This window comes from Caenorhabditis remanei, chromosome IV (genome assembly GCF_010183535.1).
Source record: "Caenorhabditis remanei strain PX506 chromosome IV, whole genome shotgun sequence".
Classification (NCBI taxonomy): Eukaryota; Metazoa; Nematoda; class Chromadorea; order Rhabditida; family Rhabditidae; genus Caenorhabditis; species Caenorhabditis remanei.
The window spans coordinates 11306597-11322481 of record NC_071331.1 but is presented as its reverse complement, the minus strand read 5'-3'; the positions used below and the strand labels follow the sequence as shown (position 1 = coordinate 11322481).

The following is a 15885-nucleotide window of genomic DNA, read 5'->3' as shown; positions in this document are numbered from 1 at the left end:
AGTTTTTTATGCGGAATTTCACTACAGAACACAGTTTCAAATATTTTACAAAGATTGTGAAATATTTAACGTTTGATACGTTCTCAAGTATTCCACAAAACTGTAATTTGAAACTGGTATGATTCAACTAGATCATGAAAACGGTGAGTTAAAACTCTGTTTTTGGAACCTGGTAAAATTCTAGAACTGCTTGATGATTTGGTGAGTAATGTTTAACATAGCTTGTGGTTTCTAGTGTCTAAAAATATTTCACAAGAAATCATGCTACTGGAATGAATTCAAAGGATAAATCAAAAGGAATGAAATGAAATGAAACAGAACAGAGATTGGTGGTGAAGGCTATAATTTATAGCCTCTAAACACATGCGAAAAACCATCAAAATTCTTTAAATCCTCACGAGAAAAATGTGCAAAAAAGAAGATAAAAGTGTAATTCAACGATATCTTGTTACACAAATTTGATAGATTTTCTGTTTCTAAAAACTATCAAGTACTGGGAGAAACCAATCTTTTCAGTGAACCGAAAAGTACCTTTGTATCTGTTGGCAAGGAACGTGGCCGCCCTCGCTGGCATTAACGTGACGTGAACTTCTACGTAGTATTGAACTCTTATTTATTGATTATTCTTTGGTTTCGACTATACGAGAAACCTGTGCTCAAGTAAACTATTATTCTGTCTATCACACTCTATTCTACTCTTCCTCGCGACATAACATTGGCGATCAGGATTTGCAAGAAAAATAAGGTATTATGGGGGACGAAAAAATGATTATGGCTAAAGAGTTAACAGAAACTCTGAGAGCTTTTCGCGAGCAGATCGAAGTCTCTACTGAGGTTAACAGGAGGCAACTCGAAGAAAACAAGTTATTGCGGGAGAGTTTGGCGCGCGCGACTGGGGGGTCAGAATCGAATCTGGGAGGGGACGCTATCACAACCACACCGTTGCGATCGGGGTACAGCGCTCGTCTCATGGGAGATCTGGCTCGTCGGATCCCAAAGTTTCAGTTCATTCTGGACGAGCCGGACGCATTCCGGAAGTGGATAACGCGTAACGAGTTGACCATCACAGAAGACGGAAAGGATCTGACGGAAAGAGAAAAAGTTCGGTTATTGTTAGGAGCGTTAGAGGAATCTACGTTCCACAGATATGTTGATTCTCAAAGAGATTCGGGTGATATATACGAAATCGCCTTCAAAGATACAGTCGCATCGCTCAATAAAGTTTTTGGATCTCATCGAAGCATGATGATTCGACGACAAGAATGCCTACAGATAAGCCGCTCGTCGGGACTATTCCATGACCCATTGGAGTACAGTAACAAGATCAGTGAAGCCGTTCTAGACGCGAAACTGTCAACCATGACCTCTGATGATTGGTCTGTGTTCTTGTTCCTTCGAGGGTTGGATAGTCCAGGGGACGCTGCCGCAAAGGCATATCTGATGCAGTGGGCTGAGCAGAGCGAAAGAAAGAAGGAGACCGTCACATTGGCGGCTATCCATGATGAGTGGATTAGATTCATCCAGCTGAAGCAACAAACCAAGACAGTTGCGGCTTCATCGCCGAAACAGCAAGTCGGGGTGAACAAGGTTGAGAAGAAGAATTTCCGAGGAGACAACAAAAACAAAACCGATACTACAGCTAATAAGTCTGACTCTCATTCGAATAAAGAAGTTACCTGCTTCAAATGCGAAGAAAGGGGACACCTTGCACCGCAATGTCCTCAAAGCTCGGGAAAAAAGAAGAAGGGTAGATACTGGGGTAAGAAAGGAGTGCAAAAAACTCAATGTGTTCGAGTAGATGGTCTACATGAGAATCAGAATAATGTGTCTAAGCCAACGATGCGTGTGAATGTTGATGGTCAGTTATTGTCATTCCAAGTAGACACTGGCAGTGAAATCACATTAATTAATGAGCAGAGTTGGAAGGATGTTGGATGTCCGGAACTGGAAAAGGTTCCACATCGAATCTCGTGTGCAAACGGAACGCAAATGTCCGTGAAAGGCCGCGCTCTCGTTTCTTTTGAGCTAAAAGGAATACAGTATACTGATTATGTGTACGTTAGAGCAAAGGACGACAATCTCATTGGGATGTCGTGGATTTCTCAGTCTCCAGGTATGTGTGAAGGTCTAGCCGTAATGGTGCAAACCGTGAATACATCTGTTCCCAAAAAGGAAATCAGCCAATTGGAGAGTTCTTTGCAACATGATTATCCACAAGTTTTCGAGGAAACGTTGGGATTGTGCAAAAAAGAGAAAGCTCGTGTTCGTACTCTTCCGAATGTGAAGGCGATTTTTAAGAAGAGTCGTCCAGTGCCGTATGGTTCTGAGAAAGCGGTCGAAACTGAATTGAAAAGACTGGAAGACATGGGAGTGATCGAGAGGGTGTCACACACAGATTGGGCTTCGCCCATTGTCGTCGTCCGGAAGAAGAACTCTGATAAGATCAGAATATGCGCTGACTTCAAGAGCTCAGGGCTCAACGCTGCGTTGCAGGACGAGCACCATCCATTACCCACTAGTGAAGATATATTCGGAAAGTTGAAGGGAAGTATATTCTCGCAGATTGATCTACGTGATGCTTACCTTCAATTGGAACTTGACGAAGAAGCTCAAAAATTGGCCGTCATCAATACTCATTTGGGATTGTTTAAATATCGACGAATGCCATTCGGATTGAAACCAGCACCAGCCGTCTTTCAAAAAGTGATTGACAAGCTGATAGCTGGGATACCCGGTGTAGCCGCTTATCTTGACGATGTCATCGTGGCTACTGATACGATGCAGGAACATGAGAAAATTCTCAAGAAGTTGTTCGCTCGTTTTCAGGAATATGGGTTTAAGGTCAGTCTTGAGAAGTGTACATTTGCTAAGTCAGAAATAAAATTTCTCGGTTTCATAGTAAATGGAGAAGGTAGAAAACCCGATCCAGAGAAGACTGAAGTCATCCGGAAAATGGATTCACCAAAGAATCAGAAGCAGCTTGCTTCTTTCCTAGGAGCCATTTGCTTCTACAGTCGATTCGTGCCAAAATTGAGTGAATTAAGAGGTCCGTTGGACAGACTTATGAAACAAGACGTCGAATGGAAATGGACCCCAATTGAGCAGAATGCATTTGATAAACTAAAAAATGCCGTTGCTGATAGCACGATGCTCTCTCGCTTCAAAGAGGATTGGAAGATTATGGTCGCTGCCGATGCAAGTCAGTATGGTATTGGTGGAGTTCTAATGCATGAAACTCCAGATGGACAAGAAGTTCCAATCGCTCATTTTGCAAGATCGTTAACGGATACAGAGAAGCGATATAGTCAGATAGAGAAGGAAGCGCTGACTCTGGTATATACTGTCAAGAAGTCACACAAATTTGTGTTCGGGAGAAAGTTCTCACTTCAGACAGATCATAAGCCGTTGTTAGCTATATTCGGAGATAGCAGAGACTTACCGGTGCATTCTCAAAACCGCTTAGTTCGTTGGGCTACAACATTGCTAGCTTACAATTTCGACATCAGTTACATTTCAACTGCTAAATTTTCGAAAGCCGATTGGTTGTCTCGAATGATTCAGAACTATCCACGCGACGAAGATGACGTTGTAATTGCCGAGATTATTGAAGAAGACGATGATGAGGACCAGTTCCCAAACCATCTACCGGTTACTTCAGAAGATATCCGGAAATCGTCGGAAACTGATAATGAGATCTCTACAATTATGGAGTTGGTGAGGAATAATTCGTGGAAACCAAAACCGTGTTCCGACATCGAGAAATATTGGAATCGTTACAAGGACCGGTTGAAAATTATTCGAAATTGTTTGATGATTGATGATAGAGTCGTGGTACCCAGGAAACTCCAAGAAGCTGTGCTAACTCAATTGCATGAGGGCCATCCGGGAGTTATCAAAATGAAACAAAAAGCGCGAGCATACGTTTTTTGGAGAGGACTTGACTCTGAAGTGGAACGAGCTGTGCTCAGATGTTCCAACTGCCAAGAACAATCAAAGATGCCTATCGTGGCTCCTCTGAATCCGTGGCCGGCTCCGAAGAAGTCATGGTCTCGAATTCATCTTGATTATGCAGGACCTGTAGATGGAACTTATCTGCTGGTTGCCGTGGACGCGTTAACGAAATACGCAGAAGTAAAGATGACAAAAACTATCTCTGCAGTGGCTACAGTCGATTTAATGGAGGAAATATTCTGTGTACATGGTTTTCCTGAGTTGATTATTTCTGACAATGGAACTCAGTTCACTAGTTCGCTATTCAAGAACATGTGTAAAACCCATGGAATTCAACACTCCACGACTGCCACATACTATCCACGCTCCAACGGGGCTGCTGAGAGAATGGTAGACACTCTAAAAAGAGGTCTGGCCAAGTTGAAAGGTACTGGCTCAATTACGAGACAGTTGCTAACCAAGTTCCTGTATCATTACCGAAACACGCCACATGCGGCTTTGAATGGAATGACTCCAGCTGAAAAGCACTTCAATCGAAAAATCCGTACCAATTTGTCACTGTTAATTCCAAGCGCAAAAAATCAGCAAAAAGTCGCGTTATCTCGTTATCAGGCAAGCATGAAACATCAATATGATCAGCATAATGCGGCGCGCGCTAAAAGTTTTCAGGTTGGTCAAAAAGTTTATGTGCAAATCCAACGTGGAAACAAGTCGTCATGGGGTTTGGGAGTTGTCCGAAGACGTTTCGGTAACGTCTTATATGAAGTTCAAGTCGGTGAACGTTTTCATCGATCTCATGCGAACCAGTTGAGACTGCGTTTCGGAGACAGAAGTAAAGAGGATATGTTTGAGGAGACTGTATTTCCAATGTTTTTCGGACAGGCTGAAGGTGACGGGGTAGAGAACCAACTATCTGGGGGCCCGAGGGTTCACAGGGAGGGGCTTAACTCATTACAATTTTCAGACCCGCTTCAGTCCTCAGATGTTTCCTCAGATTTTTGTGATACTTTCGTTGGGGAAGAGGTATTTGGTAGAAGAGTGAGTGGAAGAAGTGCGCGGGCACCAGAGGAAGTGAACTTTGCTGATGATTGTGATATGGATATGATGAGTGACAGAAGAGCAGCTCAAGAGTCTACTACCAGCAACCGCAGTGCTTCAGCTAACACCACAACTGCCACTGCCATCAATCCAGCGAATACCAAAGGTCCACAATCCGAATCCAGTACTAACCCAAGTCATTCTTTGCGACGAAGCCAACGGACAAAGCGTGCTCCAAACCGATTCGATCCTTGTCCAGCTCCAAGTCAAGATCGAGGAAAATCACGAGGATCCTACCATCCGAATCATCCAGCCGCTCGTGACCGAGGTGTTGCTCCAGCCTCGAATCGTTTTGTTCTACCTAATTCGTCGTCGAAGGGGGGAGGTGTTGGCAAGGAACGTGGCCGCCCTCGCTGGCATTAACGTGACGTGAACTTCTACGTAGTATTGAACTCTTATTTATTGATTATTCTTTGGTTTCGACTATACGAGAAACCTGTGCTCAAGTAAACTATTATTCTGTCTATCACACTCTATTCTACTCTTCCTCGCGACATAACAGTATCTCTTAAACCACCCACCATGCTCAACTTCAAGTTCTCCTTCAACGCCTCCTCATTCTTCACTTCCATCTCCTGAATCTCCTCTTCCAGTTTCATTTTCTCCATCTCCAACTCCTGAATTCTCTCTTTATCCCTATTCTTGGGTATCAATCCCCTCGCCAAATGATGTATCCGATACCACGGCCATTGGGATAACTGAGCAAATTGTCTGACATTCTCTTGAATTGTCACAATTGCCTCTGCTTTTCTTCTTCTCTCCAATAGATCTGCTTGAACATTCAGATATCGAATATTGGCTTGAATCAATACAATAAACGATGAGATATACTCATTTCTCTTCCTTTCCAACTCAGAAATCACTCCAACTTTACAGAATAATTTTGTCTTTCCGACTGCGTATCTCTCTTTTCGAACGTCTGCATCTTGACAGATATGAGCACATTTCTCCTTCTCACTTGCTCCAGAAACCTTTTCTTTATTCTTTAGAAGAAGTGAGTATCTCTCAATGAATTCTGAATGTGGAAGACGTGATGGGTAGCCTTCACGGCAGATTCTTATTCCTTCGAGCACACCATTGCATCTAAAAAAATGTTGGAAGTGTTTCAAAAATATCATAAATATTAAAGCTTCACGATCTCATGTTATCTCTAAAATCTTCTGTTTCATGAAATCGTTATCCTATGTATTTCAAAATGTTTGCAGTACATTAAAAGGTCTGAATAAATATCAAAAACTCACTTCAACTGAGACAAAACCAACGGAGCATCAATTTTGCCTGGAAGTTTCTCATACAGTGCGCCCAATAATCTTAAGACACCCCCCTAAAATGAAGATTCCGAGAGAATAGGAGATGATCTGAAAAAACTGTGAATGCAGTTCGATTCAGAATCTTCGAAAACCCCAACAAACAAATTTTCAGGAAAAAATACCTATTTCTGAGCACGTGACCTCAAAAAACCACTTTTTTGGCCGTCCAAAAATGATAAGACACCCTCGATTTTTTCGATTTTTCACGCATTTGACTAGCATGAAAGAGCTTTAAAACATTAATTATTATTCAAAAACACAAAAAAATAAAGCGCAAATCAATAACTTGAGTTCCCTCCATTGTCCTGAACAACTTCAGTCATCCTATTTTTCATGCTTCCAACGACAGATGCAGTTTTTAGTTGAAAATGGTCAACTTTGTGACTGTGGCACGGCCTACCTGATAGTCTCACAATATTGATTGTTAGTGGACTACACAGATCACAAGTAGAGCTTCATTTTTGTAGTTGACAACTTTTTTGTACGGGCACATCCTAAGAAGTTATCAATTGTCAAAGTAATTGCTCGCAATTGTTGCCCTTTTTCAGTGCTAAAAAAAAACTTTTTGAGCTGTTCACATTGACTGCCTGTAACTTCTTAGGATGTGCCCGTACAAAAAAGTTGTCAACTACAAAAATGAAGCTCTACTTGTGATCTGTGTAGTCCACTAACAATCAATATTGTGAGACTATCAGGTAGGCCGTGCCACAGTCACAAAGTTGACCATTTTCAACTAAAAACTGCATCTGTCGTTGGAAGCATGAAAAATAGGATGACTGAAGTTGTTCAGGACAATGGAGGGAACTCAAGTTATTGATTTGCGCTTTATTTTTTTGTTGTTTTTGAATAATAATTAATGTTTTAAAGCTCTTTCATGCTAGTCAAATGCGTGAAAAATCGAAAAAATCGAGGGTGTCTTATCATTTTTGGACGGCCAAAAAAGTGTTTTTTTGAGGTCACGTGCTCAGAAATAGGTATTTTTTCCTGAAAATTAGTTTGTTGTGGTTTTCGAAGATTCTGAATCGAACTGCATTCACAGTTTTTTCAGATCATCTCCTATTCTCTCGGAATCTTCATTTTAGGGGGGTATCTTAAGATTATTGGACGCACTGTAATTCGGAACAACGCATCGAATGAAATGAGCTGATGACGTGTTAAGTGTGTCGAGGAGACATTGTAGTTGGTTCTGGAAATATAGTAGTTACTGTTTCATAATTGTTTTATTTTCAAGAAGCGATCAGTGGAATCAGTCCCTACCACGTTTGACTAAATATAATTACTGACTGTAAGAAAAATTGTTCGGATATCCGATTTTTCTATAAAAAAGTACTATATTACCAAATATTTTGGTGATCGTTTATTCAAATGTCCAATCTGTAGCAGTTTTTTTTAAGCACAAAATGATCCTGGTTACGTCATCATAGTAAACTGCTATTATCTCATTCTCTGATCTTAAAAGCTCATTTATGCATTTCGCTCATGTTTAATCTGCAGATTTTTCTGCTTCAAACTCTTATCAAAAAGGTTTCACCTATTGAAAATTAATGATTGCGGAATGATTGCGGTACGATTTCACACTTTTGATTATCAGATAACATTGGATATACAGAAAAAAGCAAACGAACCCGTCCAAACAAGACTAAACAGTGCGAACTCACTTTATACAAGAATGAAACGGTAGAATTGGTGATAGTGCCTCGTCGTGCCTTCAGGTTGTTTGCAGGGACTGAAACATTAAAATCAAATTTAACTGAGTATGAGAATGAAAACCGTGCAAAATAAAATGTGAGTAACAGTTTCAGACTTTTTCTAAATCCGGGAATTGTTCTATTGAACAATTCGACAGAGTCAACGAACGCTCTCACTCTGAATCATAAAATCTAACCTGGAGGGAACAAGACTTTCAACAGTGGATGAGTAGACTGTGACAGGATATCCAACACCGACGTCTCCACATTATCTCGATTCTTTTCCAACCATCCATCAATGTTATAATGGACTTCTCCGGCATAGTGTTGAACTGCGAAGTGTCGGACTGTCGAGTATTTTTGAGATTGTTTGGACTTTTTGAAACTAGAATCTCCGGCTAGATTTGAGCAGAGCTTCTCGAGGAGTGACTTCTCGGATCCATTGGGGACAACACATTCTTCTTCCAAGAAGGAGAGAACACCCATTGGCTGGAATGAAATAAAACGGTTTCAGTACTATTTCATAATTCAAGCACGCAGATTGGCTCAGTTATTTTAACATCGATTCCTATTCCCATAATTTTGTACCGGAACACTTTTTTCAGACCAGTTACTCTGCATTTTTGAAAAAATTCTAGGCTTACTTGAGCGTTCTCACTGGTCTGATTTCGATGAACTGTTTCCAAAAATCGTTATAATTTTACATTAAGAATTGCAACCTCAATCCCCATCTCCAAATCCTACCTTTTCAATCAGATCAATCGTCGGCTGGAGATGATTCGCAAAATTGACTTGAGTCCATTTGATTCCCTCTTCCAAATAGTCACTTTGTTCTTTCACAAACATAAAATGATTGAAAAATTGTTGAAGTTTCTCATTTGTATAATTGATACAGAACTGTTCGAATGAGTTTTTCTCAATGATTTCGAATCCAGCAATATCGAGAACTGCGATGAATCGACTGTTTCGGCAAGCTGTAATGAGTGGGAAGAATTGACATGCGACACTGCTATCGTTATATTCGTTCTCAAATGAATGATTGATAAATGAACTGACGGTTTCAACAAATTGCTATTATGTGTTTTGTTCAATCAAACACCGTATTAGGTTATCGGAAACATTTAGAGGCATTCCATTAATTTCCAAAAACTGCTTTGAGAACCCTTATGTATTCGTATCATTGTCACTAAGAAAGGCCGCCGAGTGACCATGGGGTTATAGGACGTAACCTACATATATCATTGGAAAACTGAGAAAGCTGATTTTGGATATATATTTAGTTTTTGCGCTCAAGGCCTAGTATTCAAGAAAAACGAGGTCTAAGTTTGGACACTTAGTCATTATCTAACCGACTTGTGTAAAATAACGGCAGCATGGTGTGGGTAATGTCTTGTCAGTAATCCAAATTTTGGCCTTGTTTTTCTCTTATGCCAGATATCGAGGGCAAAAACTGATTATATGTTTGGAATCAGCGTTTTCTCAGCTTTCTAATGATATAGATCACGTCCTATAACTCCCCTGTAACTTGACTACCTTTGCTAGTCAGTTATCTCTTATCAGTGTACAAAAACACACAGCTAAACAGTGAACGGGTGTACACCAAATTTGTGTTTCAAACTTAACATTAAGCTTGTATTGAATTATAAGAAACCAATGACGAAGATTCATGATTCGCTCTTGTTGCCCCAAATAACTTACAGCTTTTAGTATCATCCACTGAAAATGCGTCATTGCATCTTTTGACAACCCATCCGAACAATCTCTCGTACAGTACTTTTGCCATTGCAGATGCTGAACTTAGAGTCTGAAAATATTTACTTTTTCATCTTGGTTAGAAATTAAAAAAAATGCAACTCAATCCAAAAAAATCTCCCGTTTTATATAATTTTCAACTACACCGGGATGCAAAAGACATCAATTTGATATTTTTCAAAATTCCCTCACCTTAGCTAGATTCTGATTCTTCCTGATCAGTTTATCATGCACTTTTATCGTCGGCTGAGTCAATGCATCCACCAGTTTCGAGCTTTTCATTTCCAGCAGCTCGGCGATATTGTCCACTTCTGAAATTCCATTTTTTTTCATCAAAAAGTCCCTCATTCCGAATCAGTTTCTTTTCTATTTTCTATGTGTTCACTGCAACTCATCCATCTTTTTCACTACTGTTTCTATCTTCTTTTTGCACACTTTTTATTTCGCGTAACCCCTGTGAGTGACGATTGAAAAACAGATAGAAGAGGCGAGTGTGTAACGAATTTTTGTTCGATCATCAATTAAACTCATCCTCTTGTTTCATTCTCTTTCGTTTAGTGTTTCGAACAAAAAGTTAAAAAGAAGAGAATGAGTGAGAAGACACTGGGAGACATTTCACTTTGAAATGTTGAAAAAGACATGACAGGTGAGAGTAAAAGTGGTGAGATCGAATGGTTTGGAGCGTCAGTGATGGAATGTGGGATTTGGATTGAACAACGTAAAAATATGAATAAATATTGGAATTAACAATTGTTACAGCTACTTTAAAAAAATATTTACTGTAGCAGAAAAATGTTAAAGTGAAAAAACAGAACCGCGTGGTCAAAAAGAGATCTTTTAGCTTGGTGTTTTTCCAGAATCGAAGTGATTCCTTGGAATTTAAGAGACGCTTTGTTGGGTCACAACACTGATTCTGATTTCATACCAATCAAAATTTTTTTATTAATAATCTCCCAGACACTTGGTTATTCTTAAAATAATTCTAATCCCTTTGAATGAGCGAAACATCAAGCTAACTCACTATTGAACTGTTAAAATTTGAGAAAATTTGCGTAAAGTTTGAAACGGACATAGCAGCTTTGACCGAGTTTTGACCTCTTACTGTTTCGATATTTACAGTAGTCGATTAACCACAGTAAGGCTTTCATTCCGTTCGGTCGGGTTCGGTCGGCCCGCCGACCGGACCCGACCGACTGCCGACCGACCGAGCCTGCCGAATTCTGAATTTATTCGTGAAGTGTTTTCGTATTTATCAGCAGAAGCTTGAATTTATTTAATTTTTTCACAAATTTCCGAAATTCAGTTTGTGAAAAAACAAAGATATCAAAGTATGATTCACTATGAAAAAAAAGTGTAGGATTTGAAACAGACACAAATTTGAGTGGGAACTGATCTGTATCAGTTTAATTAGAGTAATCGACAGTACCGACAGTCAAATTTTGAAAAATTCTCATCTCATTCTCACGTGTCTTATTGTTCCTATGTTACGATCTTTTCCTTTGCAAGGCAACCAAATTCTAACATTTACAGTTTCATAGAAGTAATAACAGATTCAATGTTCAATTACACATGTTTCGTGTCGTGGAATTGATTGATCTGTATTCCTACCTTGCATACTCTCCACAAAAGAAACATCTAATCCACTCCTCTCTCCAAATTTGATATCTCCAATCCACAAAACTGCTGACAGAATTTGGAATATCCAGATCTTCTCCTCCTCACTGAATCCAATCTTCGAGAATGCTTCATCTGTGAGTTTAGCAGTTTCAGCATCATCAATCGATGCGTCGTCATTTCGCAAATATTTGTACTGTTCCACTTTCTTCGATAATTTCAGAAAACTTTTGTGCGGATTATCGAAATAATTGGAGAGCATTTGATAGAAAATGTGGAAGTTTCGGTCACCATCACTTTGGGAGACTACTCGAGACTTTTCGAGGAGATCTGGAAATTTCAGATGGGGGAGATTAGGCGAGGGGAGGGAGCTTACAGCATTCAATTTTGGCTCCGATTAGCTTTGAGTTCTCGTCGAACTCGATTCTGATGAATTTTCCCTGAAAATCGTGCAACTCGAGTATCAACTCGTAAATTTTGGAGAACAGTTATTGAAACACACTGAAACTGTGAATAAACAAAATTCTCAGTTTCAGTTACTTCAGAATTTCCTTCCTTTTACTTTAAATATTGCTACCTCCAGCATAGACAAAGCTACGTCCCAGCATAGACAAATAAAAACTCACAAATCTAGAACTATTGCTATTATGAGTGGTTCTCGCATTTCCCATTGCTTCCAACAGTACTCCACTCGTCACAACACACTCTCCAATTGTGTTATTTGAACCACTAGAACTCAGAATGAAATCGATGATTTTCTTCGTGTTCTCGGTTTTTCCAGCTCCTGATTCTCCGCTGAAAATGAGAGATTTGTGCATTTTGAGAAGCAAAGGCTTTGATATAATATTAAACCATGAACAGAGCAGAGATTTTTGAGTTTGATGAAACCGTAATATTGTATAGTCCTGATTTGTTCTTGATAGATTATAGTTATTAGCACTGCACGCTTCTTACTACCGCGCTCTACCGAAAGAAAAGAAAATAGTGTGGAAAATTGAGAGACTCAGAGATAAAGAGTCATTTCTCAAGGGGATTTCGGTGGAGCGCAGTTGTAAGAACTGTGAAAAGCTAATATCACACCTAGAAATCTGCGTATTGAGGAAACTGGAATAATCTCCGCTCATTCAAATCCTAATAATTCCCTGAAACAGTATAACCCAGTGACTCACGTAATGAGAATCGACTGATTCCTTCCACCTTTCAAAATTCCATGAAATGCATTCTGTGCGACAGAATAAACATGTGGAGGTAGATCATTTCGATGCTGATATAATTGTTTCACTTCATCAGAATATATTGGAATTGTTCGCCACGGGTTGATGACGACACAGAATAGACCGCAGTATGTCTGTAAATTGATTATGCTTTCTGAATAATATGATAACTAATTTATTCCTGACAATGATAATTTTTGATGAATTAACGAATCCCAAATTATTGTAATAGTAAAAATTCTGACAATTACCAACTACTTGAAACAGAAATTCCCCACTAATCAAACTTACATGAATAACATTAGAAGTGTATCGTATATTGAGTGCGTGGAGGACTGTAGCTGCATTCGGCTGTGTTAGAGTACACAAATCATCTGAATAATTGTTCAGACTCGGCACTTCGCATTTCGCTTTTTCGATTCGTTTCTGAAAAAGTTGATAAAAGTTTTGTGATGTACGAACTAAAGTTGGATAAATTAAATTACTTTTTTAATACCAGTAACAGTACATATTTCAAATTTAGAAATCTTCAAAGTTTAAAAAAAACTGTTTCAACTCATTTTCAATTTAAGTATGTGCATTATTAATCCTGATAACTTTACTGCGGGTGTTGGCACATAATAACCTCATATTGCGAATTTCACTCTTACTAGCGAACTAGCCATTTTTGTGCAGTTCATAAAGAAACTGCCACGTACAGTATTCAAAGATATTTTTTTTTTTTCAACAATCGTTTTCAAAACCGTGCCAGGGCCGGGCCGAAAGTTTGCAAGTATGAACCTGTTTCATCAATCAAAAGAGTTTGATTTACTTTTTACTGGACTGTTCAGTCAAAAAAAATAAATATGATAGAGTTAAAACAGTGTTTCCTTAACAAGGTTTCGTTTTTGAATAATTTTTCAATATTCAAAGTCTTCTAGAATCTCCGAATATTGCGCAGTAAATCATTATAATTGTTCAACCGTGTCGATAAAAACAGAACTCCAAACAAAAGCGTTACAATCCCGTCATTACTATTTCGAAATTTTGCTACAATTCCCATAAAATTGTATGTTTCACAATTTGCATAACTTTCTCTACATTCTTCTACCACAATCCTTGCCACGGCGCTAATGGGGCTATTCAGGTTATGTAAAAAAACATATATTTTACTTTATTCACGAACGGGGAAAAATTTATTTTCTTCAGACTTGTCAAAAATCGGGCCGGCCCGGGCCGAGATTTTTCTTGACCGGGCCGGGCCGGGCCGAAATTTCTCTTGGCCCGGCCCGGCCCGGTCGGCCCGGATTCAAAAATGGGTACCCATTTTTACCAATTTTTTTTTTTAATTTTTCGAAAAAAAAGAGTAAAAATGCTTAAATTATCATACATATTCACATTTTGATTCAATTTTAAATGTTCATTCGAAAACTATACTTTTTTCAAAAAAGTTCAAAAAAGTTCAAAAAATTTCCAAAAATTTCCAAAAAAAAGTTGAAAAACAAAAAATGTTTTGAAAAAATGTTTCAAAACGGGCCGAGCGGGCCGGGCCGGGCCGAGATTTTTCCTGATTTTGGCCCGGCCCGGCCCGTGACAAGTCTGATTTTCTTAAATTTATGTTCCCCACTTTTCTACATTTCTCCCCCATTTTTTGACAGTTTTTCTACATGCGCATGTCGAAAAATGCAAAAAGGGGAAAAACGTTATTAACGCTAAACTGAGATTTGTAAAAATAGTTTCTCGACGCTCATGAATAAGGAAAAATGTATTGAAATACATTTTTACATGACCTGAATAACAACTTCTGGGTCAGAGTACACAAACCATCTGAATAGTTGTTCAGACTCGGCACTTCGCATTTCGCTTTTTCGATTCGTTTCTGGAAAAGTTAAAACACCGATTGCTGCCGTACGAACAAAAGTGGAATAAATTAGTACTACTTTGTTTATACCAGCAACAGTACATACTTTTTTTAATTTCATATAAAGAAATCTTCCAAACGGAAAAGGCTGTTTCAAATCATTTTCAATTTAAGCATGTCCATCTTTAATACTAATATAAGAATTTGACTTGAAAATGTTTTTGTGCAGTTCACAAAGAAACTGCCACATACAGTATTCAAAGATATTTTTCGCATGGGGATCATTATCAAACAATTTTTTTCAAAACATCCAAAATGGAAACCAATTCAAACTATCTTATCTCCCCTTTAGCATATTTGTCGAATTTCTCTTTGGATTGAAAGAAGCAAAAATTTTGTATTCCTCATTATAAAGAGTTTGATCTGCATTTTACATGACTGCTCAGTCAAATACAATAAATATGATTGAGTTAAAACAGTGTTTCCTTAACAAACGACTGTTCTTATTATTGAAAAATTTTCTCAATGTTTCAAGTCTTCTAGAATTTTCGGATATTGCGCAGAAATCATTAGAACAATTTATGCGTTTCTATAAAAACAAAACTCAAGCGTTACAAATAATTCGAATTTTTGTTACAATTCCCACAAAATGTAATGTTTCACAATTTCCATAAGTTTCTCTACATTTTTCCACCATTGTCCTCTGTGTAAGGCAGCTAGTCACTTATCGCACTAAAATTTCCTTCGGGTTATTTTTTACGAAATTTGAGACAGGGAGAAGGTGATGACCCTCTGATTGAACGGGAGACAGATGGACGTCTGGAGTCAGGAATGACGGGTAGAAATAACATGAAAATAATTTTGGGGAATCAGAATTTTACGATTGGTTTATGGAGGAAGTAATCGTAAATTTGGAAGTGAAGATAAAAAAGAGCGAAACATTTTGAAACAAATGCATTGAGGAGGTTAACGATCAGAAGTTAAGTTTCCAAATGAGAGCGAATTTTAAAATTAGGATTTGTGTTAAAAGGCGATCTGAAGTTAGTGGGAGAGTTTTACGAGAAAAACGAATTTTAAAATTATTGTTGTTAATAGGAACTCGAAACCGATAAAGTGGCAAATAGTGGATAAGTGATATTTTCAAATAAGGACTGGAATTTGAGAGATTTTTACAAGCAATTTTTAAAAACTAAATGCCACCGCTCCGTCTCCAAATTTCAATAAAATCAGCTAACCTACAAAAACTATCAATCAACCTACATCTAAAATTATAGTAGGCGATCGAAACAGGAAAATCTATCTTGGCATTGAAAATAAAAGATTTTCTGTTTCAAGTTCTCAATAGAGCTATTAATTTCCCGTGGCGCTAACTCTTAAATCCACTGACTCAGCATTTATTGAATACACAAATTGACCAC

At 38.5% G+C, this 15885-nt stretch overlaps 1 protein-coding gene across 1 annotated transcript; it reads right to left on the bottom strand.

Moving 5' to 3' along the window:
- Positions 1–5522: 5522 nt before the first annotated feature.
- Positions 5523–13307, bottom strand: GCK72_013284 (uncharacterized protein; the record flags this gene model as incomplete). Its single annotated transcript, XM_053729775.1, has 13 exons — positions 5523–6132; positions 6291–6373; positions 8018–8085; positions 8245–8536; positions 8792–9021; positions 9746–9851; positions 9992–10110; positions 11408–11743; positions 11790–11853; positions 12040–12208; positions 12583–12761; positions 12919–13053; positions 13278–13307. 13 exons carry the CDS (start codon positions 13305–13307, stop codon positions 5523–5525), a joined length of 2421 nt encoding a protein of 806 aa, XP_053584547.1.
- Between the last annotated feature and the right edge of the window lie 2578 nt (positions 13308–15885).